Raw genomic sequence first — 27,368 nt, forward strand, 5'->3', positions numbered from 1 at the left:
TGACGGGGTTAAAACAAATAACCACAACCCCACATGAGAGGTGTGTGTTTGATTACTAGCGCCCTGGAGGATTTAAGAATTCCAGAATTGTTGATCTCAGCTTGAGAGGAATTTGAAGCACACAGTATCTGATAGACTACTGCCAGATCTCAGCGTAAGAGTGCCGGCCGTGGGGGAGCACTGCAACAATACTAGCCTAAGGGCAGTTTAGTAAACAGAATGCAGCGGGGGATTTTTATAAGTGTAGTCAGGTGACCATTAAAATGGCTGGCAGTGATGGCAACTTTTAGTTTTCCCAAATGCTTTAAAAAAATATCCAGGTAACAGCCTCAAAAGCATTTGCCACTTAGCATGGGTGAATGGTGATTTTAAAAGTTTGGAATTGCTTACTTGTACAAGAGTGCAAGATATATGTGATGTATGTACACCTAAATGAGGGCCCAGAAAGAAGTTAAAGTATATCTAAAGCAAAAACTTCTTTTTTTTTTTTGGATAGAGTAGGAAATGGTTAGAACCCCTGTCAAGGTTTGTTTTAGGTCATCTATGTCCAATTGGGCAGATTTACCTTCCCAAGAGTAAATATCTCAAAAGCAAGGAGAATGTCCTCTTAGATAGTATTGACTGCAGCACGTGTCCTCACTGGAAGTTTTTTCCTCTCTTTAGGTTCTGGTGACAAATCAAAATTTTGATTTCCTTCACTTTTAGCCATAGTGAATGTGTTCACCAGAACACAAAGAGAATGAGAAAGTGAATCTCTCCAAGTGGGGACTCAGGCAGCAAGAAAAACTTGACCATCACACCATCGACTAAAACTTAAACAAAAGTTTTGCTTAACGTTATGATATACTTGAAGGATGTGTACATAATGCTATCAAGAAGAAAAAGAGGCCATACATTACTATAATGGCTATAGACTACAACGGACATTCGCTATATAAAACACACAACATGCAGAAACACAACAGCACTGCAAAAACCCAAACCCCTTTTTTCACTGCAGGTTTTGCTGTGAAGCACACCAATACAAAAGGCAGACTGATACATATTTTTTTGAAAACAGAAAGAACAGGGTGCACACCAATGATGTCCTGACAGTCCAATTTAGTTTGTTAGGCAGGCTAGAATGACATACCAGCACACTGCACTGAACAACTCCCACCTCAAGCCATGCTCCAACGTATTTCATCCACAATAGGGCTTATTCACCCCTATGATTAATTCCTATACAGATACTTTTTAAAAGTGAACTAATGGGTCCTGTATAGCAGTCTAAACAAGTATTAAACCTAGTCACCATGTGTTGCACAAAGCTCATAAAATAAAGATAAACTTCCTTTTCCTTACCGCATCCTCCTTCCTTTTCCTTACCAAATGCTCCTTTAAAGAGGAAGAACTTAACACTGTGCTTCTTCGCCACCTGCAACTTTTTTTCATCCCATTGTAGTGCAAGCAGGCATAGCCTACATTAAGGTGGAAACTCTGCTTTGGATTCAGAAGCAGTGCAGCATCATTGCCACGCCATGCATTAGTTGGTCTTCGCTTGCAGGCTCTCTTTTTGGTCTTTGTGGGGAACTAAGAGAAAACTACATGCAAATGCACTTATAAATAAGTGCTGCAGCATGCATTGTAGTCCAATGTAGCAAATACCTGGACACCCTGCTACTTAGTGACAAATAAATGATCACTTTGAGTGCATACCACAACTGACAAAGGAGAAGGGAAATTCAAAAATATATCCAAAAGTACAATACCAGGAAATGTCCAGCAGTAGTATACTATTTTCAACTTAATAGCTGATCCTTGCCAGAGCTGAGGATGATTGCTGTAGTCCTGGGAATTTACTGTCCATTTTACAGCAGGCAATAATTACATATAGACCTCAGTTTGATGGCATCTTAGTGAAGTCTGTAGTACCCAGCCAATATTCACCCTAGCTTTGTCATACTTAATTTTTGTAACTTAAATAGCCAATGACAATGCAGTAATGGTTGTCAAAGGATAGCTTAGAAAATATTCTGTAGCTGTCAAAATTACTTTATTGTTTACTACTAGTGGAAGACTGTGGGATTACTTGGCACTCAACCAAATGGGTTTTAATAGTATTATGGCTGCCATTGCCTGGTGTCACAAGTCAACTTCATCACACAATGTATAAGAGGATTTACAAGAGACAGCATTGGAAGCCCCCTTTGACCAAGCTAAGTTGCGGTCTCTGGGGCAGCTGTCCAGGGTTCTGACACCTTACAGATCAGTGACACAGCTGTTATATTCCTTAAATGCAAGAACTGAAATGATTTATTGTACCAACCGAGGTCATTTAGATCTCCTTTCCATGACAGCAACAGTCCCATGCTTGTAACTCCTAATGGTGCAATAAAGGAAATCTATTGACATGCTGTCAATTACATCACTTAAAGGATATTGTAAATCTGTCTAAAAAAAAAGCCATGCTGTGTTTTATCAGCATAACGATTATGTAAGCTTCCTGTGGACGTAATCTGTGTGGAATGTCCATTGGACATTTTAGCATGATTTACTTTTCTAAATTTATAACTTAAAAAAAAAAATATCTGGCCAAATGGAACCACGCCTTGTACCTATCATGCGGCTTTTCTATTTGGTATGTATTTCACCTATGCTTTATGAGACAGAGATCAGGGATAGTAATATTACCAGTGGCACCATGGCTATGTATATTTTCAGTTTAATTTTTATGCAAGTTGCTAACAAAACCACAGATTTGCTTTGACACCACCTGAAAAAGAAGACAGGGTGCTCGTAAAATTTCAAGATTTGAAATACTTGCAAATGAATACGCTTCGGGTAATTTTTTGTCACTAATTTAAAGGTCTTGTTGGGTTTAAATAAGGAATGATTGAACAGTTATGCTTTTTCATTTTGCAATATGTTGTCTATTGCGTAAAGTGCATGTGTGAGCTTAGGCAAAGCCTGGCAAAAGAACATAGGAAAGTTCCTTTTTTGCCCAAGAATTTAAAACCTTGTGTTCCAATGTGCAGATGTAAAAAAAGGCTTGTTTTGCTCACAGAAACCAATAATTAAATCCTTTTAATTTTCCAACCTGACCTGACGGCATGTGTGTAGAAGTTGATTGGCTGCCATTGGTAAACAGTCACCTATTTCAGTTTGTTTCAGTCATGAATCCCATTATGACATCAGATATGGTCAGGAATGTCAAATGGTGGGATTGTATATTTGCACACAGCTTCCTAATGTTACCCAGTGTGAGTGCACAGATAAGCCTAGTCCTACTGTTTAAGTTTCAAGGTTTAGGAAGGATGATATTTTAGTAATAGAGATGTTGACAATTAAAAGGGCTTATTTTGACCCACTTTTGGAAATTTGACAGCGTGTTCTTTTTCTTTTGGAGAGCCAAGGTTTTTATTTTGCCACAGTTCTATCTGAAAACAGATATCCCGCAGTGTCCATTAAATTAAATAAATGCATAGAGGGCAGAGATTATACTGTAAAAGATAAGAAATAAAGCAGATCAACGCTGTTCCTTCTCCTAAGAGACTGACCTTGGCCAGTTTTTCCTATCTGTCATACATAATACTTGCTGAAACTAAAACCAGGCATTTCTACTTAGGATGAACAGCAGGCAACAGCGTGGACTGCAGGTGATGCCAATTAACCAATCCCCTGTGAAATAATACAGCATATCATTTTCAAAGGAAGTCCTGAGCTTTGCACAAATAGCCCATCATCGTTATCAAACAAGTGAGAAACATGCAAATGGGAATTACAGTGTTTGTCTTTTTAAAAGGGTAAATTGGATTTAAACAGAATGTCGCAACAGTTCATATGCCAAAATCTTCATTAGACAGGGACCAGCAGAGGAGCTTTCAATAACACACCCAACTGGGTACAGAGAATAGTCTGTCTGAATTTGCTAAGACTTTTTTATTAACCAATTCCCACTGGTAATTTAGATTATGTGAGGTCACTACTATTATTATAACTCATTTAGAATGTCTGCTCAAACTTCTGAATCAGATGAGCTTTGGGAAGGCTAAAGAACGTTACTACTATCCAAGACTGTTAAGTATGCAACAGTGTATTCCTTATTGGTCAGCTTTTCTTAACTGAAATCTGCAAGTACCTGCATCATACAGTGCTACTCAATCTTTTGAAGTTAAATTGGATGCTATGCATTGAAGATGAACATTTACACAAAAAATTGGGGAATCTGAACATGCTGCAATAAACAGGCATGAATGAATGTATTTACCTGAACTGGTATTTACACCAGATGGAGACAATTTACATTAGCAAATGGTGGCTGTAAATCACCAGTTTATCAAGGAAAACTGCTCTTTTCATAAGGAGTTGTCATAAAGACTCTGTTTCCCTCTTAAGAGTTCACCTGCAGGTTGATATTTATGAGGATCCCCAATGGAGATCCTACTTTTATTTACACTGATTAGGTGATTCAGTAACAGGAGTTCACAGGCCCTGTAACATCGTTGCACTCATAAAGACATAAAATACTTCCTTAGTAGAGTAGGAATGTCACAGGAGACAGAGAATCTCACCCCATAACCTGATGTGCTCTATGCGAGTAAATAAAATAAGGGCCCGACTAGGTCAGCAGTATAGAGCAGGGATGCGCAGCTGCAACGTTACAGTGAGAACCGTGGACAATCTTCTTCCACTTCATGCACTTCCAGGACTTTATACACACTAGGCCATCTTCTCATTCTGTCTATCATACAGCATTGGTTATTAAATGATACTACTTGTTCATCCCCCATAAGGTTTACATCTTTGTGACTAGCCAACTCAAAAAACTTTACTAGCAACTGCTTTATGCATAGGGATCTGTACTCTTGAAGGCCAAACACTGCAACTGCTCTAAGAAATGTTTGTGTTGTTGCAATTTTCTATTGTAGATTTCATATAGTTTTTTTTTTTTGTAAAAAGCCTTCAAAAAGATATGAGGGTTCCCATTCTTGGCTACCTTCTAAAATGCTACTACTTGCATCCTCCATACTGCCTCAGTATTTCCTTAGGTTTACTTCATTAAACTGAATTAAGTTTAGTAACACTTTTAAGAAGCAAGTCAAGGCAACAAGTGAAGCAAACCAGTGGGCTACTATTCCAGCACACAAATACCACCTCACAAGGTCAATAGGAGAATAGGTGTAGTATATTTCATAAAACCTTTGCATGTTTAACTTGTTTTTAGCATCACCAGACACATTCAACCTTCTAAAGCAGGTTGTTAATGTGACTGTGGGCTGTGAGAGAACATTCTGATAATAATATTCTTCTACATGTTGGGTGTCCCAACATCACAAACAGGGATATTCCTAGCTCATCAGATTACAAACCAAGGTTTAGACAGTTCCATGACACCAGTGTCTGGATGAAAATTTGGACTCTGATTAGGTAAGTTATGTTCCCTGCATGCATCTCAATGCCTAATTTCCAATTTTGGCTTAAGTGTTTCTTTGAAATCTTGAAAAAAATTGAATTTGCTCTGCTATGTAATTGTTTGGAGCTATTTAATTTTATATGGTTATGAAAGCCATGTAGACTAAACTTGAGTCTATTTACTTTCAAATAATAAATTAGGTTTAGAAATGCCTCACAATGAGTGTCCAAGGAAAATTTTTTAATAGAAATGTCTGGCCAGGTTTTCTAAATATAGCGTTACTTAACAAGCCTGTTCAGACTGAAGGATTTAAACAAATACTTTAGTCAACTTTTGTATCCTTAATTTAGTACATTCTTTATGCTTTGCTGGTAATGATGGAACACACTGAAACTGAAAGGTTTAAACTAAAACATGTATATACAGACTTATGTGTAAAAAGTAATTAAAATGTTTAATAAATCGCTTTTTACAGCATTATACCCAGTATTAACAGTTAATGATAACACTTTACAAATTTCTGTGCCATGTCTGCTGAACAAATCAATTGTGATTTGTCTGTAAAAGCAGTTTACCCATTAAACAATGCACTATATGGTCAAGGTATGTGAACAATCTTCCAAAATTTTGAATTTAAGTGTTTCCAGTAAATAGTACTGTTAGTGCTACTACATACAGTACAAATACATAAGACAATTGTGTGTTTCCAATCTTGTGGCAGCAGTTTGGAAAGTCCCTTTTAAGTTCCAGGATGACTGTGCTACTATGAACAAAGCTAGGTCTGTAAAGACATAGGGGTTAATTTACTAAAGGGAAATAGGTTGGTCCCTTTGCAAGAGAATTTTTTCATAGCTTGGTGAATGATGTAATGCTCTGCTGATTTCCACCATCCAATCATGTGCAAGCAAAAAGAAAAAAAAAAAATATATATATATATATTTTTTTTTCTTGCAAGTGATTGGTTTTTTTAATAGAGTTTTCACTGTGTTCACTAAGCTAAGGGAAAATTCCCAAGCGAAACAACCCAAATGGTTTAAATAATTTGGTGTGTATATATTCAAGTGGCTTGTACACAGCCCTGACCTCAACCCTACTGAATGCTTTTGAATTTTGAAAATTGAAACATTGATTGTTGGTCTTCTTGGCCAATATCAGTACCTGACCTCAAAATCTTCCCAGGAGAGTGGCATTATGTAGCATTTTGAAGTAGTAAAAATGTGGGTGGGATTTGTTACTCACTGAGCAGGCACTGGCTGGGTCAGTGAAGCTGTAAGTGGAGATTAAAAAATCAGGATGCAAAGGTAGTTAACTGGGTTAATTTGGAAATTGGGTCAGGAAGTTAAGCTAGTCCTGGCTAATACTGAGGAAGCAAGTTTATGTCAAATGCATTGTAGGTGCTTGGGTTTTAAAATGTAGTGCAATATAATGGATCAGGTAGACAGATCTTGTGGGGCTGTACATAACTCAATGGTCATGGTACTCATTGGCAACATAGAATGTGACCAGCTGATAGCCAATGCAACAGATGCAGAAAGAATGGGAATAGTGGTAGAGCAGGTCCCAGGCGCTCATGGTAGGGGACATAGTAGATCAAACAGATGTGTTGTGTGGCTCAAAGTACAGACATATAGAAAAGAGCACCAAACCAAAAGATGAAAAAGTCCAAGATATTTTTCACTGTTTGTAAATCAATCTTATCAAAAAGATCAAAATTGAATAGGAATTTGAATGGACCCAAGGGTTACTACAATCAGAAGGATTGATGTTAAATCTGATATAAACTTCCCTATTAGTAAGTCGCATTGTATGGGACTGGCAATGACCCAGAGGTCAGTAAATCTAAGAACATCAGTGTGAAAATTAGGGTAAAAAGGTTATTATTTTTATTATTATTTTTGGAAGTACAGAGAAAATCTAGAACTTACAATTGAATAAGTAGAGTAAGTTTTGAGGAAATATAATGACTTTTCATTTGTCTACCGAGGAAAGATAGATAGATTGGAGAAGAATATTAACCATAATCTGGATGCAAGTAGAGTAGAAATAGAAATGCAGGGAAGAGAATGAATGGAATGTACCAAAAATTTATTGAAAATTAGTGGAAGCTCAGGGTAGGTGGCAGCAAGAAAAGGAAAGCGGTGATTTAAACAAAGTGATCCTAAATCATGTGATAGTAAAAATATGAGGATAAATGACAACCAATGCAGTCTTCTAAATAAAGTTAATGGTAAGTAATGGATGATAATGCAGGCTTACATTATTTGTTATTGTAAACTTAGACTTAATGAAAGTTTGGACACCACTACTGAATGAATAATGAATGAACTTGGAAGTCTACAGTATGTTAAGAAACATGCAAAAAGAGAGAGAAATGTGTTTGTTTAATGGGAATGTATATTCTTTTCAATACTACATACACATGGACACTCAAGTCTTAATAAACATTCTGCTATTATGGACTTTTTTGACCATCTTGATGGATGATCGAACTTGAATTGGCAAGCTGTTGCTAAATTGAAGGTAACATAACGAAAGATGGCCATATCTGTAGTAGAATTGCAACAGATCTGCTAACTAATTGGGTAATGTCAGATAGTCATGTAAAAATTCAAGTAGAATTCAGTATCAAACCATTTTAAGTGCAATTGGATGAAGATGCTCTCCACTTGATAAGAACACAAAAGGGTTTTATGTTGTTTTGAGCTGCTACATTTTTTGATGCATTGGTTAGGTTATTTGGCTCACGGCATTTGTCAAATGATGATGTAGGCTTTACCCAATGACCAAGAACAGGCTTTGTGAAATTTGGGTGTTCATTCAGAGTAATTCTAGTGGCTAAATGTCCAGCCAAAATGGCCTTAACTTTTTTTTTTTTTTTTATAAAATGGAAAAATCCTTTCAACATAATTGGAAAGTAAAAATATTCTTTGTCAAATATGGGCACTGAACAATGGTTCTGTGGATTAACAGTTTTGAGATTTTTTTTTTTGTACATTTTAGCAAAAATGTCTCTGTGTATGGTTCACTTCACACTGACACATTCAGGATCAGAAAATAGTCAGTCAAATCCAGATAATCATCAAGTATAAATAGTCAAATACTGGGTAGTAGAACATGTGTAGGCAATTTGACGAACATTGGCAAATCTTTCCAAATCTTCTGAACTTGAATTTAAAGATAAGTGTCTGTTTTCTGAATGTGTATGAAATGAGGGAAGAAAAACAATGCTGTAATTAAGCTGACTTTGTAAAAATTGACTCCCTTGATTAAAATCCCATTTCATTTCCAATATTACAGAAATTATACTTTTAAACTTGTTCCCAAGAAATTGCATAATCGAGCATAGTGCACTAGAGCATGATATGGGAGTGATTAACTTAACAGGTTAAAGAATGGGATAAGCATAATTTTAAGATTAAATTTCCCCAACAGATTTTGCAGAAATGTTGCCATTTTGGATACATGCTGTGGAGTCATTGTGATTTTAGTGGCTTTTAATCCACTGACTTTAAATTGTGAATTTGTGAGTGTTACAGAACCTTCTTTTGACTAAGCTTGAATGGGCCTTCATTAAAATTAGAAAACAATACAACAACAAAGAACACTAACTTAAATAAACCAAAGCTATTCTAAATATATTCAAAAAATCTTCACCCCCTAAATTTAAAACATATATTTTTTCAATGAAAATGATGCTTAAGCAGCACAATTGGAAGATGAAAACAGCAATTTATCTGGTAAATAAACCTAGCTGAAATCACTCTGCTCATACCAGGGTAGGAATTGGTGGGCATTTCAACCAGGATGGTATTAGTAGATATGGGTCAAGATAAGGGTAGTGACACTGCCCCCTTCTTTGCTTCTATTTCTCTGATCCACGGTTTGAAGCTGCCAATCTAATTTTTGCAGATTTTGCATCTCTTTTGGTCTTCACCTCCATCCTAAATGATTAGGAATCAAATGGAGGAACAGGTGAAATTCAGATGGGAAATAGCACGATCCCAAGAAGATAAACGAATAGGCTATCTGACCATGAACAAGTCAGGGCTTGCATTTTCTAGAGGGGGATAATTATATACTACTGCTTTGTGGACCACTGTTTTTACACATTAAAAGAAGATATAAAAATCCAATGATTGGAATTTTTTAAGTTTTAAATACAGTTTAAGCTATTTTTTTTTTATAATAGAGTGACAGAGTTGTTGAAGGCAACCTAAAAAAACACAACCTATAAAACCTATCCCTTGCTATTGCTATTTAGCAAAGTCTAGTACTGCCACTGCAGTGGATTAATGCAAGCCTATCATGTATATAGACTACCTGCACACAATGATGTTGTGATGTCACTTCTGTCACACAGAAGCATACATCAACAAGCCATTAAATTATGTGTGCGTCATTGCTAATGCATAAAAAAACTGCTTTTTCAATGACGTTACAGCTCTTATTTAGGAACAGTTTAAAAATATATTCTGTAGTTCAATTTAATACATATTTGCCGTGTTACTTTGATCAATGGCATACACATTATATAAGCACCCAAATGTGGTGAAAATGCCAGAATGTCTAATGGTCACTGAAGGTTGAAGTAATTCCAGTTACCATAGCACATGTGGCTCATTTTCTTGTATGTCCTTTTATGTTGGTATTATGTACAAGGAAAGGAAATGTCTGGAAGGTTTAATGCTGCCACAGACTTGGCAGTCAAAGAAATACATTAAAGTAAAGATACTGACAGAAAGGGATCTGAAAATGTCCTAGAAAGTAGTAATAACAATTATTTCCTTTACACAGTGAAAGTATTAGCTAACTGATAACATGAGTAATAGCTATAAAGCCTAGCCAAATGATGATATCAGCCCTAGGACCCACGATACTATTCTGCTGATTCTGGAAATATCCATAATGTTACCTATCTTTATTTAAACAACTATTTTCATATCAGATGTCCGAACATACAGTAGGTGAAGATTTTTTTTTTTTTTATGTGGCAGTTATTCTTATGGTTAGCCAATTGAACAGATTCTTATATCTTATATGGGTTACAGTAGGTAGACTATTCCCCTTGGGCCATTGTGAACTTGTACTACTTCTTTAAATCATTGTATTACCAGTTCTAGGCCCCTGTACTATGGAAACAAAGGCATGCTAAGTTTTTTGGGGAGAGAGGGGAAAGGACACCATGTCTGCTTCTTCCAATGTACCTCAGCTGGTGGTGTGTGTAGGTGCCCCATTCGTATTATATCGTCACTTTATCTAAAATATAACAAATCATCATTCAGTGTCTAGGAACAACATATGTCATGGGCAGGAAGGCTGTAAATGCAGCATACAAATTTCATTGCTAGATTTCCCATAATATGAAAGAAGACAATGAGTAGTTTCACCACCAAAATTTGTGTTGTGAATTAAACAACATAATGGCGCTGGTTTAAGAATGCCTTCAGGCTCATATGAGAAGACCCTATGTTCTATCAAGTATACAAATAGATCACTAGCAAATGTGCATCCAGCCCATACATAGTAGGGCTGCTAACTTTTTCCAAGTTCAAGGAAGCTAGATTAAACTGTTACCAAACAAATCGATAAGACAGTTTTATTCACTGAATCATATCAGTATGCAGGACTACAATATGTATATATATATATATATATATATATATATATATTTATAAAACAAGTTTAAATTGTAATTACGCTGTCCTCATTCCAGGACTGTTAATCAGTTCTCCTTCCACCTCTCCCTGTTTAACTCACCATGATTCCATGCTATACAGTGCCACATGGGTCACACCTACTATATACAGAATCCACTAAGACTGTATAGGGGTGTTAAGGGAATATGGTTGATGAGTACACTCTCCTTGTCTTCTTCATACCCCAGGCCACTGTTTGCAGTCAGCTTTATGAACCTACACATAGCTCTTACATGTACCAATACAAAATGCCTCATGCAAGTCTATAGGGCAATATGTGACACCCAAGTAAGTAAAACAGCTGTGAAAGGTCTTAGGATTTGATTTGAAATCCATGTAATTTACTCAGCAGCCCTCGTATGTTCTTTCTTCTTTAAATTGTATTTTTCTTTAATAAGTATTTGTCTTTATTTAAAAAAAGCAAGACAAGGGAAAATAGGCAACATGTTGCCAAGACATATTCTATCTCCTGGAAAGGAATGGCCTAAAACCTTTTAAAAGTACAACTGGGAAAAGTATCATGTATCAAAGTCTGCTGGATCCAAATCTAGTGCAAGCATTGACCAGACCTGTCAAAGTATAAAGTTGCACTGATTTCAGTGAGGATAATTTTAATAATTCTGGTACATTACCAGACCAGTTTTCTAGCTAAAGAACAGTATAATAAATAGTCGCCAGGGAGTCTAGGACATTAATAAAAAGCAAAATCTGGGCAGCATGTTTAACATTTCAGGGAATTTGCTTATACTTCGCTTGTAGTTTGATATACAATGCTGCTATTTGGTTTGCATTGTCTCGGTATAATTTATTTTGTTAAAGGTGACCAGTCACTTATAGTACACAAAATGACACAAGCTCTGCACAGCTCTGCACAGCTCTGCACAGGCACAGTAATATTTATAACTAACTATGTGTTACATAATTCTTAAAGAACCCTGGTCCAATTTTTTAAATGTACAAGTACAAAAGATGTGTGTGTACCAAGCATCTGTTTCATTCTGTTGATTGATAGCACTAATGATACAGGATCTAAACATTAGGCAGTGCAAAATGGGAAGTGTGCCTTTTTCCTGGTTCAGATTTACTTAGCCATGATATGATAGGTGGGCGAAGGTGCTGTACTCATACACCAGATAAGAATGACCTGTGTATACACATACAGTAACTGGAAGGTGTGGCAGTTAAGAGCAGGGATTATGTTATATGGCCATTTTGGATTAAACAAACTTGCTTAGTAGAGTTTTTTAAGGGCCTGGGTCATCAGGCTTTTGCTCATGCCAGGTGGGTTCTCTGAGCCCCATCTCGATCCAGCGATGTTGCATTAGAGACTCGGCTGTCAGGGACTCTCCCTCCTGATTGACAGTGGGTGCCCTTGGCTCCCGCTGATGTCAATTAAAGTCAGTGAGGCAATGAGGAGAGAGAGAGGGGGCAGGGCCGAGTTAAGGTCTGAATGGATACACAGAGCAGTGGCTTGGCTCAGGTGCCCCTATAGCAAGCTGCTTGCTGTGGGAGCACTCGACAGAAGGGAGGGGCCAGGAGCACCGGCAGGGGACCCGAGCAGAGGAGGATCTGGGCTGCTCTGCGCAAAACCAGTGCACAGAGCAGGTAAGTATTACATGTTTGTTTTTGTTTTTTTTAAACAAAGAAAATCCAAGATTTTAGTATTACTTCAAGAACAGAGGCAGCGTGATGCCACGCTGGTCCCGGAAACTGCCGGGCGGCCATCTTGTTGCTCATCGCAGGCTGACACCTTTTGTCCAGCGGAGCTTTCAGCAATGCCATATCACTGCATGGCCAGGTAATCCTTCCCTATGCTATCCAAAACTTAAAAATATTTTTTTGGCTGGAGTTACACTTAAAAAATGTATCTGTTCCAACTTACATACAAATTCAACTTGGGAACAAACCTACAGAACCTTGCTTGTTCATAACATAGGGAATGTCTGTATGGCCAAAAGGTTGTGGACACCTGACCATCGCACCATAAGTTTGTTGGAAATCACATTCCAAAATCATTGGCATTAATAAGATGTCCCCCTTCCCTTTGTGGCTGTTACAGCCTTTACTTTTTCTGGGAAGGCGTTGTACAAGATTGTGGAGTCTTTCTGTAAAAATGTGTGCCATTTAGCCAGAACAGCATTTGTAAGGACAGGTACTGATGCTGGACAAGAGGATCTGGCTCACAATTGAAGTTCAATAAGGCCAAGGTCAAGGCTCTGTGCAGGCAATTGCAGTTCCTTTGCACCAAACTCGTCAAACTATAGCTGGATACACACTATCCAACTTTTGTGGTTAGATTTCCTTCAGATTTACCTTTTCTATGTAGTGCAAGGGCCTGCCAGATTGCATACAAATTGAAAGTGTTTAGGTTTGACCTCATATTATATGGTTTTGGTAAGTCTAAAGGTAAGTCTAGCATTTTGCACAGGGGAACAATCATGCTGGAACAGAAAAGGGCCTTCCCTAAATTCTTGCTATAAAGTTGGAAGCACACAGTTCTCTTAAATTATCAGTAACCTCCACTGGAACCAGCTAAACTCAATAATTTGCATACTTTTGCCCATATAGGTAGGGGTGATGACCAGATGTCCACAACCGCTTGGCTCTATAGTTTATGTGTAACAATAACAAAGAATTGCATTTCAGTTTTTGCATAGTTTGTCACATTTATGGAACATTTTGTAATTGTGCATAGAGGTCAGCATTACATCTGTATGAAAAAATTGAATAAAAATCACGTGCATGCACAATGCCCTTATTCTATCATTTCTGTCGTAATCATATAACCGCAGAATAACGAGTGATCCTGAAATTTTAAACAACTGTGGTGAGATTGCATCAGATCTATGACAAAACATCTGTTATTGTTTTTATGTTGCTATTTGCAATAACTTTACACCATCACATAAGTACATCCTCTAAAAACAAATCTGGACTCATTTCATCTTCCATGCCGGAGGTTTACAAACGTACAAAGTGTTTCTTTCTGCATTGATCTCACTTATCTGAGAGGACTTGGAACAGGGTAATAATCTGCAAACATCAAGTATGCAGAAAATCTAAATAAAGAGAAGTCAATTATAGGAGAGAGGCATGAGCTTGTCCAGAGTGGACACATCTGCTTAGCAGGGCTTAGTTAACATTATGCATGTCCCCTTGACTAACCCATAGTGCATATCATTGCTTAACTTCATCCACAAGTGAAGAACTGAGGGAATGTTGCTTTTGTAATCAACCCCATGCTTGGCGGACACTATTGCTTTATTAACTCAGATATTGCCAGAAATAAAAAAAATAAAAAAATAGCTCTATGTCTAAGCAGAAACATTTGTATGGTCATAACTAGGCAGATTTAGTTTCGCTACATTAAAGCAATGAACATTTTTTTTTTAGCAGAGGTGATTTCTAAAAATCTAGGAGGGGTAACTGGGTAATTAAGGCAGTCTAGGAGGGGTAACTGGGTAATTAAGGCAATGACACCGATCTCCATAGGTATGCAGGTCCTCACTGGCAAGAAGGCGTTAACAGCTAAAGCCTTTGCCTTCGTGTCAGATGGGAATGTGTCAGCTTTCACTGAATGTGAGTTAAAGCTTTTGCTTCCCTTGACAGAAAACATCTGGAATTTCTGCAGAAACAGATCTCTTGTATAGTGCTTTTTGAGCTTGGCGTTCACTGAAATCTTACAATAACTTAGATTGTGATTCCCTTACTAGAACAAGTTCAGCAGATCTAGCCTAAAGCATGGGCAGTGAAAGTCATTTTATATAGAGCGTGCTGTACTTGTGCTTATCACGGGCGTTACTTTCCACATTACTTCCACTTTGATATCCAAACAATGGGATATGTTAACCTATAATAGAGGCATGACTATTTAAAAAGAAAGTGCATAGAGCAACAGTGACATATATATTATAGTACAGCGTCTGACAGCGGACAACTGGATTTGACATTTTAGCACTCTAAAAGCTGTCACAACAGTAAAGTTTAATTGTTATTTTCTTTATCAGTGGTGTCCAATTACAATTGAATTCATTTGAACAGAACACCTTTTTTTAGTATACAACAGGGTTGTGCAGAATTTTGACCTTGGGTGTGAACCCTTCTTCCTCAAATTGTCAGATGTACAGTAAATTCTATGGGCCAGCAAATTAAATTCAAAATACTAACCACAACATACTAAGTCATTCACAACTCTGCCCCGAGCTACACCATCGATCTTGTCTCCAAATATCACCCAAGCCGTCCTCTCCACTGCTCTCAAGACCTCCTGCTCTAAAGCTCCCTTGTGTCCTCCTCCCATGCTCATCTCCAGGATTTCTCCAGGGCCTCTCCCATCCTCTGGAATGCTCTACCTCAACCTGTCTGGTTATCTCATACTCTAGCTGCCTTCAGGCAATCCCTGAAAACTCATCTCTTCAGGGAAGCCTATCACGCCTCCAACTAATCCTTTACCACTTCCATCAGCTCATTCCCCACAGTTACAACCTTTTGTACCCTATTAGATTGTAAACTCTTCCTAGCAGGGCCTTTTAATCCTCTTGTATTTTATTTTGTTGTATTGTAACTGTATTGTCACCCTTTTAGGCTCAATTTACACCTGAGCATATCGTTTTTAGGCATTTTTATGGGCTTTTTTTCCCAGGCGGTTTTTTGGGCTTTTTTCCAGACGTTTTTTTAGGCGTTATTGCAGGTGTTTGGAGGCAGGCATTAACATCTAACAAAAATGCTTGTAATCAGCCAAAAAAGAAGCTCATGTACTTTTTTGAGCTTCAGGCGACAAAACGCTCATATATGAACAGGGGCCATTGAAATTAATGGGATTTTGCTTGTTGGGCGTTTTGAGACTTCAGAGATGAACGTTTTAAGAGCTGAAAAACGCTCAGGTGTGAACAGGGCTTTATATTGTAAAGTGCTGTGTAAACTGTTGGCGCTTTATAAATCCTGTATAGCAATAATAATAATAATATTATTAATGGAGGACTTGTTACATAGTTACATAGTTAGTGAGGTTGAAAAAAGACATCAGTCCATCCAGTTCAACCTATGATGTGTGTGTGTGTTTGCTTTTAACCGTACATTGTATACCCCTGTATGTTGTGGTCTTTAAGGTGTCCATCTAATAGTTTTTTGAAACTATCAATGCTCCCTGCTGATATGACTGCTTGTGGAAGAGAATTCCACATCCTTACCACTCTTACAGTGAAGAACCCCTTACGCACTTTCTCTGAATAGTTTGTTCCTTATGCTCGGGTCACCAGTACAGTATTTGTACATTGATATCATATCCCCCCTTAATCGTCTCTTCTCCAGAGAGAATAGGTTCAGTGCTTGTAGTCTTTCCTCATAGCTGATGTCCTCCATTCCCCTAATTATTTTTGTTGCCCTTCTCTGGACTCTCTCCAGTTCCAGCACATCCTTCCTGAGGACCGGTGCCCAGAACTGGACAGCATACTCCAGATGTGGCCGGACCAGAGTCACTTGTCACTTTTATTGTTTCCTGAGAATGTCAAAAATACACTAGGGCATCTGAAGAGCAGTATACTATCACTGCCTAGGCTCTTTATCTGACCATGATTTTTATTGTGGACAGCGGTCACTGTCTTAGAACAAGTTTACATAAACTAGATTAGAATCTGTATAGTCAGTTACAAAGAACGCAAATTCCTAAAAGGCCTGTATAATGAATGCTTAACACATTGGGTAATGTTATGTTCACACAGAACAAAATTCAGTACCCATGTTTTTCAAACTTTGTTTAGTCTGTTAGCTTTTGGATAGTCTGATCAGAAAATTGCATATAACATTTCGGTCAGGACTATGTTTCACCCATTGACCACTGAAATGTGTACTGAGCTGTTTGGGACAGTACACTCTTTCAGACCTGGAAACTTAAAGGTACTTAGCAGCTATGAAAAGCACATATCAAAGCTTGTGTGAACATATCCTTGGTCTATAGCTTAAAGCAGGACTTTACCCATAACAGCTTAGAACAAAAATAATGTTCTTTAGCACAAGGAACATACATTTCAAATGAATAATTATGCTACCAAAACTAGTGTGTACTGTAAATTGACTCCAGCATTGCACTTGTTTATTCCTACTGGAGGCCGCTATTTTGGCGGAGCCCAGAGCCCCTGAACCGCAGTAAATCATAAGGCGGAACTAAACCCATTAATTTCATGATTTCAAGTTATATTCCTGGTTAGCCTGAATTGCTAACTGTCATATTTGCTTGTGTTCTCAACCAAACTGTCAAACCATCAAATGGTTGGTGTCATAACTGATCACATGTGTAGCACTATGGCAGTTGCAGATCAAACAGAAGCAGCTTCCTTGGCTGTAAAGGATAGGAGGATTTAAGTTTGCCTTTAGGGCTGTCAGCAGATTAGTCTCTACAAACTCAGCAGTGCCTAAAAATGGAGAGCAACTGAGCATGTGCAGAGCAGGGTGAGACCGTGTATTACTGGATGTTAAACAGTATAGGCCCATATTTTTAATGTTTTACATAGCTAAACCTGCAAAAGGGGACAGCCTGCAGTGATCTAGAAGAACTTCATTTTCTGACTTAAGTTCCAATTTAAAGAGTACTGTACTTGGCCAATTTAACAGATTCAGTTCAATGGTGGCCCCTCCAGCAGCACATATTTACCAAACTTTCAGTCCCCTGCTATAAATTTTGACTATGGGAGACAAGTACTTCTGGGTATGGAGAAGCATGTGACTCGCTCCGTTTTCTGTACTAGCACTGGTGTATGGTGATTGGCCGCTCAGCCACCTAGCACTGTCACATTGGAGGGAAGAATCCTGTGTAAGCTCCAGGTTATAACTTGTAGCTTACACAGGACTACCTGTCCCACCATCCCAGCAAGGCGACCAAGGTCAAATGCACATAAGCAAAGTGAAAGTTCACTTTAAACACAACTGTGTTCTATAGGACATGACAGTTAAAAAAAAACAGTCATGCAAGTCTATGCATAGACCATGCAGTGCTACTATGATATCATGGGCATTATTTTTTACCAAATAAGGGTCAGTTCACACCAGAAATCACACAGGAACCCACTGCACGTTCCTGTGTGATATACATGCGGTTCAGTGTGGTGCCATTTGAGCCCATTCATTTTTAATAGGCTTAAATCGCACTGCACCGCTCCAAAAGTAGTGTATGCACTACTTTTAGAAACTCGCCGCAACTGCATCACATGATACCTCTCTACCATGCGATCCAGTGCAGGTGAACGTACTGCGTTTTTGGGTTGTAGTTAAACTAACATTGACATCCTCTGCAGATCGCAACTGCAATTTGCTTTGAATGCAGTTCGGGAAATGTGCATGTAACATGGGTTTCCTGCACTGCTTTCTGGGCCCTAACATTACACCGTGTACATCATTCCTTTAGTAGAAATTATAATCTATTTCTATTTGTATGTCAGACAAATGCAGTCTACTAAATGAAGAACTGCTAAGGTAAGAGAGTATGTATTAGCATTGTGTACATGGGCTGCGTTACAGATGTGAATTAAGAAGGGAGAGGAACAGTAAAACACAATTATCAATACTCGGCTAGAATTATATGGATTGATTTACTAAAGGCAAATAGGCTACTCCCTGTACAAGGGAAGGTTGCCTTAGCTTACTGAATAAGGTGAATCTCTGCCAACTTTCATCATCCAATCATGTGTAAGCAAATACAGTTTTTTATGTTTCTTACACATACATTTTTGCCACAATCGCTAACTTAAAGGGAGCATTCCCTTGCAAAGTGCAAATTTCCCTGCAAAGTGAACAACTTGACCATTAGCAAATCACCCCCATAGACGTTACATTCATAAATGAGTAAATATGCACATGTACAGTACATATGTAATAACTAACAAGAAACAAAAGAAAGGAAACCTGTCCTAGGAGAATTATTTAATTTCTCCTTCAGAAAATGCTGGTTGCCTGGCTGTTGGGTTGATCCAGTTGCCTCAGGACCTGGAAAAAGTATTCTGACTTCACTTGCTGAATGTTTGTCATGGGTCAGTGACTCAGAAACTGGTCAAGGCAGAGGGTCATCATGACAGCAAGGCAGAATATTTGAAATAATTAAAAGTAAGGCAGTTAGGGTTTTTTCACACATGCAGTAGCCCTCTATGCTCCTCTGAATAGTGATCCATGGTGCATCGCTTCTCATAGGGCATTTAACAGGCAGTGAGGAGACAGTACGTTGCCTTCTCAATTCCTTATTTAAAGTGATTGTAAAGTCTTGTTTTTTTTTTTTTTTCTCGTTTAACAAACAAGTTATACTTACCTGCTCTGTGCAGTAGGTTTTGCAAAGGGCAGCCTGGTTCCTTCTCTTCTCAGGTCCCTCTTCCGCTCTCCTGGTCCCTCCCTCCTGTTGAGTGCCCCCGCAGCAAGCATCTTGCTATGGGGGCACCTGGGCCGAGGCACAGCTCCCTGTGTCCATTTAGACACGGAAGCCGCGACCCTCCGCGCCCCGCCCCCTCTCTCTCCTAATTGGCTAAATTATTTTGATTAACAGCAGCGGGAGCCAATTGTGCCTTGCTACTTTCTCAGACAATGAGGAGGGGAGTCCCAGGCAGCTTAGACACTCCTGCAACATCGCTGGATAAAGAGCGCGGCTGCTGTACACAGTTTTCTTATCCTAATGCAAAGAACGCATTATGATAAAAAAAAAGCCTTCTGCCTTTACAAACCCTTTAACTCTGAAAAAGATGCCTCACTGCTCTGCAATCACACGCATTGCACATAGTTGCGGGACAGTTATGGCGCAGCCCCATAGACTTGCACTGTTTGTATTTAGCGGCAGCATTGCATCATGCGGTTTAGCATCACTTGCTGGTGTTGCATGTGTATAGCCCTGAGCAGCTACCTGCCCTTGTTACTGTGGGCAGTTGGGGGAGTTAAAACCACAGCTCAGCTGCCTGGTTTTACTGCCCCTAGCTGCACATGTGAACAAAGCCTTATTGTAACACAAAACAATTTGGCCATTAAAGGTAAGTCTAAATACACATCGGGATAGTATACAAAAAGAATATACAAATAGTTAAATATAGGGATTGACCGATTATCGGCAAAGCCGATGTGCACTTTCCCCGATATATCGAAATCGGCCACCAATTGGCCAGCTAGAGGCATCACCCCGGTACCGGCATCCATAGCCGATGGTCGGCTGTCTTGTAATGACAACCGATGTGGCTGAAAAGCTGCTCGGGACGTCCCCCTTCCCCTCCCTCCGCCTTCCGCGGCTCGACCAGGTCTCCCCTCCCACCGGGAGACGCGGTCAACCAGCCTGCACGGCCGCTGAAGACCTGATCAAAGCTGCATTCGGCTCTAATCGGGTCTCCATGCAAAAACCCGGAAGTGATGTCATGAAATCCCTTCCGGGTACTGGCGCCAGATTAAAAAAAATGACAGCATTTAGAACAGCCAAACTTGGCATTTTGAAGTGCAGAGGAGGGGTTTGGGGTCCCTCCACAAGAGTACATGTCAAAGAAAAAAAATTAAATTTTTTTTTTAAATGTACGAAAATTTTGGCCGATACCGATACGCATTGACCAAAATATCGGTATCGGCAACAAAAAAACGATATCTGTCGATCACTAGTTAAATATATATATATATATATCCAGTACATTCTTTTTACTGCTAGTTCTAGCAAAAATGATGACAGTTTGCACATTGTTAAAAAAGCAGCCAATAGTGTGTCCAAGCAAAATAGAGTTTAAGGCTATACATTTATATAATGTTAAGTTTTCTCATCATTAAAGATTACCAAAGATAAGCAATCCAGTAATTATCATGCTCTTTGTACGCAAATGCTTTGCTGAAAACCTAACAAAAGGGAAATGTTTATATGGCTAATGCTTAATTTAAAACATTTTTCTGGTGGGAAAGTGAATGCCTTGGATTAGGTGGATGGAAAAACAAATGGATTAAAGTATAATTCCAGTAAAGTTCTAACTAAGGCTATATCTACTCCGACCCCCATTCTAAGACTTTTTAATATACCCTGTAAAAGAAAAGATGTGTATACTTACATATTCTGAAGCAGCTCCAGTCCTGTCACATGATCAGCTTCCAGCGCCGGCTTCAGTGTAAGGGAGGGAGTAAGCCTATGGGTGACACCATCACCCAGACTCTGCAGCCATTGTCGCTGCCTCTCCTCTACACTAAAGCCAGTGCTGGGACCTGATCATGTGACCGGACTGGGGCGGCTTCAGAGGTAATTATAGACATCTCTTGTTTTGTAGGATGGGTAGAATAGTCTTAGAATGGGGGTGGGAATTGATTTAGCCTTAGTTAGCCAACATCTTAGCCTTAGTTTGACTAGCATTCCACTTTAAAGGGTTTTTAAATGCAGAAGGTTTTTTTATGTTAATGCATTCTATGCATTAAGATGAAAAACCTTCTGTGTGTAGCAGCCCCCCTCAGTCCCCTCTAACACTAACCTGAGCCCAACTCTATCCATCGATGTACACGACTCCGGGACTCCCCTCCTCATTGGCTAAGACACAGCGCGGCGCCATTGGCTCCCGCTGATGTCAATCAAAGTCAGTTAGCCAATGAGGAGAGAGAGGGGCGGGGCGGAACCGCAGCTCTGTGTCTGAATGGATACACAGGGCTGTGTCTCAAGTCTGGTGCCCCTATAGGAAGCTGCTTGCTCTGGGGGCACTCAAAGGGAGGGAGGGGCCAGGAGAGCCGAAGAAGGACCCGAGAAGAGGAGGATCCAGACTACCCTGTGCAAAAACAACTGCACAGAGGAGGTAAGTATAACATGTTCATTATTTTTATTTAACAAAAAAAAGGAGACTTTACAATCACTTTAACTGTGCCTGTGCACTGGTATGTATGGAATGCACATTTTCATTTCAGCCTGGTCTGTACATTAGTTTGATATGACTTGAAACACTTTGGAGTTGAATTACTTAAAGTGGTTGTAAATGCTCCATACATGAAGGTAAAACGCTTTCTGTGTGCAGCAGCCCCCCCAGCCCCCCCCCAACACTTACCAGAGCCCCATCACGTTCCAGATCTCCCTCCTCATTGGCTGAGACAGCAGTGGGAGCCATGGGCTTTCAATCACAGCCGGTGATCCAATGAAATGAGAGGGGGGTGGGGCTGAGCCACGGCTCTGTGTCTGAATGGACATGCAGAGCAGAGACTCTGGAGTGAGCCTGCTTGGGTGCCCCCACAGCAATCTGGTTGCTGTGGGGGCACTTGGCAGGAGGGAGGGGTCAGAAGTGCTGGTGGGGGACCCAAGAGAAGGAGTATTTGGACTTCTCTGTGCAAAACCATTACACAGAGCATGTAAGTATAACATTTTTTTAAATATAATTTTAAGGCAAATTGGCTGTTCACTTTGCAAGGGAATTGTCACTTTGCAAATTAATTTTCACTGTGCAGGGGAATTTTCTCTTAGCTTAATGAAAATGATGAAATCCACTTTGTAAAGAGTACCCAATTCTGTTCAAGGAAAATATAAATATTAGCTGCTTGCACATGATTCGATGATGGAAGTCAGAAGAGCTTCACTCAGAACCACATTCACTAAGCTAAGGAAAGATTTCCCTTGCAAAGTGAACAGCATATCTCTCTTTAGTAAATCAACCACATTGTATTGAATAATGTGGTGTGAACTAACCCACAGCAACACATAGCAATCAAAAATCAGCTTTCATGGTCTGTCTGCTCTACATTAATGCATGTTATAATTATATCATAATTGTTGTTTTCACCCATATGACCATATCTCATGTGCTTACATCAATTTCTTGATCTAGCAATCAGAGGCATCATATATCATAAAATAAATAGTATTTGAAAAACAAATTGCGAAGGTTAAACATGCCTGTGTTATTTAACACGTTTATATTTGAAATATCAAGAAATCTTCTTTAAGTGGTCAGTGGACAAGACTTCCCTGTAGTGTGAAACATGTTTACATGTAAGAAATACATATCTACGAAATGACATCAGCCTTAATTAGTGTGAAATGTACATTTCAACTCCTCCAGCCTGCACAGCTTTGTCCAATAAACAAGACATACATTGTAAATCACTGTGAAATTCACTTTCAAATGCACTTACTATCCATGTAAACTTGGCAGTGATTCATACACTTGCTTCCTCTAGTGACTAGATCCAGCCCTCTATGTGTGCTATAGCATTCCACTCACTGTACAACTTTATCAACTGACTTAATGCTGTGCCTAAACTCTGCTAAGTGAATTGCCAACATTCCTGCTTCATCACATGTGTTTTTTGGACATAAAAGATATAATTCACTTCTTTTAAACTGGTATCCAAGAAGATGTGCAGTGCTAGAGGTAACAGGTATGTGTGATCTGTATGCTTTTCTACTAAAGTCTAATCTCTCAGTTTCTCATGTACATCTAATCTGTTTTATAGACAAGACTAAATTATCAAGAAGGAATGATGATGAATAAGATTTACATATTTGTGCATTTGCGAGTTGTTTAATTACTGAGGAATAGTTTCTATTTGTTGTGTCATCTATAAATCACTATTATCTATCCATCATTATATCTTCTATATCATTATTATATAGGTGGTCATACCATGCATGGACATGCCAGTCATTAATTGGCAAGGGTGCAGCAGATAGTCACAATTATGGAAAGGATAAAACTAAGACATTTGTGAAACTTTTCCTAATCCGCTTAGGATTATGGAATACTGTACGTGTATCTTAGAAAGGTGTATAAGCTCATATAGGTTGTCACAACATGCATGGACTTACCAGTCATTAACTGGCAAGGGTGCAGTAGATAGTCACAATTATGGAAAGGATAAAACTAAGACATTTGTGAAACTTTTGTTAATCTGCTTGGTAATATGGAATACTGTACATGTATCATAGAAAGGTGTATAAGCTCATATAGGTTGTCACAACATGCATGGACTTACCAGTCATTAACTGGCAAGGGTGCAGTAGATAGTCACAATTATGGAAAGGATAAAACTAAGATGTTTGTGAAACTATTCCTGATCAGCTTGGTATCATGGAATACTGTACGTGTATCATAGAAAGGTGTATAAGCCTATATAGGTTGTCACACCATGCATAGACTTACTAGTCATTAACTGGGAAGGGTGCAGTAGATAGTCAAAATTATGGAAAGGATAAAACTAAGACATCTGTGGACACTTTTTTTGATCAGCTTGGTGTTACCTGTTGGGTGTTACCTGTTAGTCGCAATCATGGAAAGGATAAAACTAAGATATTTGTGAAACTTTTCTTGATCAGTTTGGTATTATGGAATACTGTATGTATATCATAGAAAGGTGTATAAACCCATTTAGGTTGTCACACTATGCATGGACTAACCAGTCATTTAATGGCATGGGTGCAGTAGGAAGTCAAAATGATGTAAAGGATAAAACTAAGACATCTGTGGATACTTTTCTTGGCCAGCTTGGTGTTACCTATTCGGTGTTACAGAATACTGCCTGCATCTCATTTAGAAAGGTGTATAAGCTCACACAGGTTGTCACACTGTGCATGGACATACCAGTCACTAGTTGGCAAGGGTTTGTTAAATAATCAAATACTCCATAAAAGATCAAACTGAGACATGTTTTGTCACTTTTCTTGATCAGTTTGGTGTTGCCTATTGGGTGTTACAGAATACTGTCTGCATATCGTTTAGAAAGGTGTATAAGCTCATACAGGTTGTCACATCATGCATGAACATACCATCATTAATTGGCGAGGGTGTGTTATATCATTACAAACACATATTGGCTCAAATAGGTTATCACTTCATGCATGGACATACTGTACTAGTCATTAATTGGAAATCAATCAATCAATCAATCAATCAATTAATTGGAAATTGGTAGATAGTCATAATTATGTAAAGGATCAAACTAAAGCATTTGTTGACAACTTTCTTGATCAGCTTAGTGTTACCTGTTGGGTGTTACAGAAGCTTGTCTGTATATCACTAGAAAGGTGTATAAGCTCATAGGCAAGGGTGCAGTAGATAGCCACATTTATGGAAAGGATAAAACTAATACATTTGTGAAATCTGTCTTGGTTAGTTTGGTGTTACCTATTGGGTGTCAAAGAATAATGTCTGTATATCATTAGAAAGGTGTATAAGCTCAAATAGGTTGTCAAACCATGCATAGACATACTGGTCATTAACTGGCAATGGTGCCATACAAAAGTCACATTTATGGAAAAGATAAAACAAAGACATCCATGAACACTTCTCTTCATCAGTTTAGTGTTACCTAGTGGGTGTTACAGAATTCTGTTTGTATATCATTAGAAAGGTGTATAAGCTCATATAGGAAGTCACACCATGCATGGGCATATTAATCATTATTGGCAGGTGTGTAGTAGATAATCACAATTATGGTAGGATAAAACTAAGACATCTATTGACACTATTCTTGATCAGCTTGGTGATACCTATTGGCTGTTACTCAATCCATATGAGCTTATACACTATCATTATAAAAGTGTTTACGCTTATATGGAGTGTCACACCACGCTTGGACATACCAGTTATTAATTGGCATGGGTATAGTATATAGAAACAGCTAAATAAAGGATACAACTAAAACACTTTTCTTGATTAGCTTGGTGTTACCTAGTTGGTTTTACAGATAACTGGCCACAGTTCATTTATAGTTACGTTCTATCTCTAAGCCTCTGACAGTAAATAGGTCCAGAGGTTAAAATCCAGAAATGTACCTGCTATGTGTCTGCAAGTATGTTTGACTGCAAGCCTTTCATCTCACACAGGTAGTGTGTTCTGTGCACAGGGCCCCGTACTGTTTAGGATTCTTTACACTGCTTGGGAATATCAATTTCATGTGTAAACTGAGTGATTTCACATGTGTTTGTAAAAACATTAGTTACTCCAAGAGTCAAGCTCTGGCTTATCCCCTGTCCTCAGTTGTAAGATTCTGTTGTGTGCATGTGTAGCTGAAGTGGGAGAAGCAGGAAGATATTGGGAGGACCAATGTGAGAGAGCAGGATGCTTCTAAGTAGAGTGAGGATTACCTGCCGGGCTGGTTGGAACATGACATAGCACTCTGCCGAGCCCAGGACATGATTTCTATAAGGTACGATGTGTTGGATTGCACTAAGAATGCTATTAGAATATTTTACGACCAGAATATTTATAGGCTAGAAGATGTTACTGCTGCTTGGTGATGCTGATCATACCCCTCATTTAGAAAGGTAATGCACAGACATATATCTATATGTGCAAAACTCATTAGCCTTTAGCTACCTGTCAGATTTCAGTTTTTCTGTAGTGAGTTCAGTAAAAGATGACTTCTTAATGGATGCTATGGGTCATGTACCTGTCATTTCATCTTTGACCTAGGATTTGTACTTGCCTATACTACAGTGTGTTCTAGGAGAAACCCTATCTACATTTTAATCAATTTTGATTGGTGGCTTTGTTATTACAGTCCTATAAGACAAACCTGTGTATGTTCGAATAAACTGCAATATGCATTGCTATGTCAAAGAAAGAATATGTAGAACAGGTGTAGGCAGTGCTGTTTGTACGTGGAAGAATAACCTGAAGAATGTTAGAAAGTTTGTTTGGTATCTGATAAGTCAGTTCTAATGATGTTCTGCATATTAGCAAAAAATACTTTTAGCTATAACTCAAGGAAAAGCTTAGTGTGCATAAGAAAGTGAAATGCAGAGCATTAAGTGGATATGTAGAGAATTAGAATAAAGTGCACTGCAGTGCAAAGCAACTCACCTCCCTGCAGAGTAATTTGGCAGAAGGCGAGCAGCAGGATGATGCTCCGCAGTGGAGCGGCAGGCCGTATGCTCTCCATGTCTCACAATGCCCCCGTCCCCTCACACATGCTGGGTTTTATCCCGCCGCTCAGCTCACATCCCCAATGAGGGAGGGGCAGCAAGAGACACGACGTCATTCTAACAGTGCCAACAGCCCCATCCCACCCCCCCCCCCTTGATATTGGGAGAGGAGGGGGGATATTTTATTTTGTTTTGTTTCCTTTTTTCCCTTTTCTTTTTTTTCTTTTTTTTTTCATTTTTCTTGGCTGACGTTCTGCAATTCTGGCTGAAATAGACTTGGGAGCCAAGCCAGGGAGAGGGGGGTGTAGAATTCTCTATTCTGTGTTTATCTGTCTCTCTCATTCTCTGTTTGTCTGTCTGTCCCTCCACTCGATTTATCAAGTTCATTTGCTAGCTCTGTGCCGGGGCAAAAAGGCATCCAGTTTTATCAATGAACTCATCCCGTTACTTTGGA

The 27,368-nt window shown here is 38.9% G+C and overlaps 1 protein-coding gene across 1 annotated transcript in view; it reads right to left on the bottom strand.

Moving 5' to 3' along the window:
- ELN (elastin) overlaps positions 1–26,990 on the bottom strand; it is a 118,987-nt gene extending 91,997 nt beyond the window's left edge. The window contains exon 1 of the mRNA XM_082247988.1: positions 26,853–26,990. Coding sequence (XP_082104114.1) covers positions 26,853–26,931 — 79 coding nt within the window. The 5' untranslated portion in view covers positions 26,932–26,990. The remainder of the gene's footprint in view (positions 1–26,852) is intronic.
- Positions 26,991–27,368: the final 378 nt, after the last annotated feature.

This window comes from Pelophylax lessonae (assembly GCF_965119305.1).
Source record: "Pelophylax lessonae genome assembly, chromosome: 2".
Taxonomy (NCBI): Eukaryota; Metazoa; Chordata; class Amphibia; order Anura; family Ranidae; genus Pelophylax; species Pelophylax lessonae.